A 2,816-nucleotide genomic window follows, 5' to 3' on the forward strand; every position below is an offset into this window, starting at 1 on the left:
TATATTTATATATAATATATAAATTATTCTATTCTATGATTTGTTGTTTGAGAAGAAAATTTATGAATGAGCCAGTTTTGAAATATACTTATAATCAGGAAATTACTTTATTCACATATATGTAAGCAAAAGTAGTAGATAAAATTTATACCAGATCATCTTTATACAAATCCTCAACTTTCCTCCAGGTTTGAGCAAATTCAAAGAGATGTTTTCGAACACAGATGTCAAGGAAAATAGAATTGCGCATGCCTAAGCGAAAGTAGTTGATGGAATTTACTGAAATTGATAACTAGAGTGGTTTAAAAAAAATGGATTGATCATTTTGCTGTAATATGAAGAGTATGCAAGTCATTTAAATTACATGCATGTTGGGAAAATGTGCTGAAGTAGAGAAATATATTTGCTTGCTGTGTAAAAGGAGTTGAGTAAAGAAAAATGGAATTGAAAAATTTGGACTTCCATTTATAAAAATTACACTATTATTAAAAGTATTATTAAAAATTGCACCCTTATTAAGTACACACACACTGTAGTAAACACCAATACATACAGTTTATGGCACTTAATAAACTTAATTTTTTTTTTTTTTAAATTACTTAACAAAACCAAACATTTTTCAAATTTGTTTTTCTTATGACTATAATTTGGGACAAAAGTTCCTTTACGCAGTTAACACAGAGGTATAAATGTGACTCAAAAAGACACCCTAAAAACTTGTGCCAGTTGAAAATATATGTCTGTCATCTAACTGGGTTTTACAGTCATACACAGTGATGATATCATTCTACTACAAATATTTTAATCATGATTAGTTTTAACTAAGAGTAAACTTTCTCCTTCATTTTAACTATCATTAATATGCATATATTATTTATGAAATAAAAACAAATAATACTAACTGACTAAGAGATTCCATCTGAAGCAACAAATCTACACATTCACTTAATGTATTCCAACTTGCATGATGCGTTAGTAGAGTCAATAAATAGGGCCGGCATTGAAGAGTTCCAATATCCCTCGATGAGAATAGTAATTTCATCTACAATAGTAAACAGAAAACAATAAGAATGAGGAGATATAACATTATAAGAAGCAATCACACTAATTTAATAAGGGTCGTCAGAAAGGACCGAATGAAGCTCACCTGCAAATCCATCAAAGAACCTCCTAATATTTCTGGCTCCAATCTTACTAATTTATCTACAAGCATTCCAGTTTCTGAGCTGGGAGCTACCATTAATTTTCCAATGGTTTTAGTCAATGTGTTCATATTTAGATCGCTTGGTGCTTCTGATAACATCATGCAAAAGAATTACAAAACTCTATTATTTAATAGAAATATATAATAATTAATGGGGGAGCTTGAAAAAGGACTTTCACAATCAAAAACCAAAAGCCCTTTGTTTTGGGTATTACATTTTTAGAATGTTCGATATCCATTTTATTACTCACCAAAGTTTCAAAGCTAATAGCTACAATAAATGAGAATTAATTTCAAACATTAACATATTATTTACACAACTTGTAAATAATGTGTTTTGTAAAACATGGTTGTAGAATAGATTCCCTTTTTCAAGTTACCATCTCAATTAATGAGATATCAAGATAAACAAATAAAATAATACTATTTTAGTTTTATAAAAATTAGGTTTAAGGTAATTCAAGATATAATTTATAATTGTTGTACCTTATTTAACAACTAACTAGGAGATACAGATGGAGTGGACTACTGAGAAATTGTTGCCTAATTTTTGAAAATTGCCCACTTCAAAAATATTAAAATATAACGAGTGTTTGAATGTTGCTGAGAATTAATTTAAGAAAATTTGATGAAAAGATTGGACTGTTCGGCAGTAAAGATTGGACTGTTCGGCAGTCAAGATTGGACTGTTTGGCAATAAAGATTGGACTGTTCGGCAGTAAAACCTAACAGGTCTTCACCTAATTTGCTCAAAATAACCAAATCATTCAACAGAGGCTAATGAACCTAATATTTATAGATCAGTGATTCTTAACTCAGAGAAGTCAGCGGACTACTTAGCAGGAAATGAACCAATCGTGGCCTTCCTATTCCCAACATGGAGCAAAGTAGGCCCCTCCTCGCAAAACTTTGAAAATTGAATCATTTTTCTAGTGCATTCATCTGTCCAAACCTTTCTCATCAGGAAACATAATAGTTATAGCAACTAATCCTCACAAAAATATATGTTGTAGGACCCTCCCATGGCTAATATATTTCTTAAGAATCATTAGTAGGCTTAAATATAAGATGTGTTTGAGTCAATTTTTGTCTCTAACATCATTCTAAAGAGCTGATGACACTTCCTTCAATAGATATTGCCTAATACACCCTTAATCATCAGGTTTTATGTTTTTACATCTTATAAGTCTGACTGGATAATCAGAAGTGAGTTAAAAATGGATTAAAAGAATTGAATGTCTGTCGGCAGTGAAATAAAAGTCTTCTTTAAAAGTAAAATCTGTTGGATTTAAAACTGGAATATATATAAGTTACAGCCTTAGTCAGCTGTTACTTCGATGTCAGCTGACTGAGGAGATCAGCTGAACGCATGTATATAAAGAGATGTAGGACGAAAGGAAATGAAGGACCTAGATGTGATATGGCACCTCAACACACCAGGACACCCCAAAAGTAGAGGAGGCGTAGAGTACTTGGCAGACCAAGGGCTAGAACCGGACGTTGCAATGCCAAAGGCAATTGAGGCATACAATCATTCGGTGCACACCGTTACAGGGTTTTCGCCTTCTGAGATCCTTTTCGGGCTTTGTGGAATCCGGCGGGACTACAAGGG

General features: G+C 32.2%; 1 protein-coding gene across 1 annotated transcript in view; it reads right to left on the bottom strand.

Annotated features, from left to right (window-relative positions):
* IntS1 (integrator complex subunit 1) overlaps nt 1-2,816 on the bottom strand; it is a 35,773-nt gene that overhangs the window by 5,725 nt on the left and 27,232 nt on the right. Inside the window, exons 22-23 of the mRNA XM_014437700.3 lie at nt 1,148-1,293; nt 903-1,042 (exon numbers count right to left, since the gene is read on the bottom strand). Of these exons, the coding sequence (XP_014293186.1) occupies nt 903-1,042; nt 1,148-1,293 (286 nt within the window). The remainder of the gene's footprint in view (nt 1-902; nt 1,043-1,147; nt 1,294-2,816) is intronic.

Source organism: Halyomorpha halys, unplaced genomic scaffold, assembly GCF_000696795.3.
Source record: "Halyomorpha halys isolate HHAL.00 unplaced genomic scaffold, Hhal_1.1 Scaffold52.1, whole genome shotgun sequence".
NCBI classification, from domain to species: domain Eukaryota; kingdom Metazoa; phylum Arthropoda; class Insecta; order Hemiptera; family Pentatomidae; genus Halyomorpha; species Halyomorpha halys.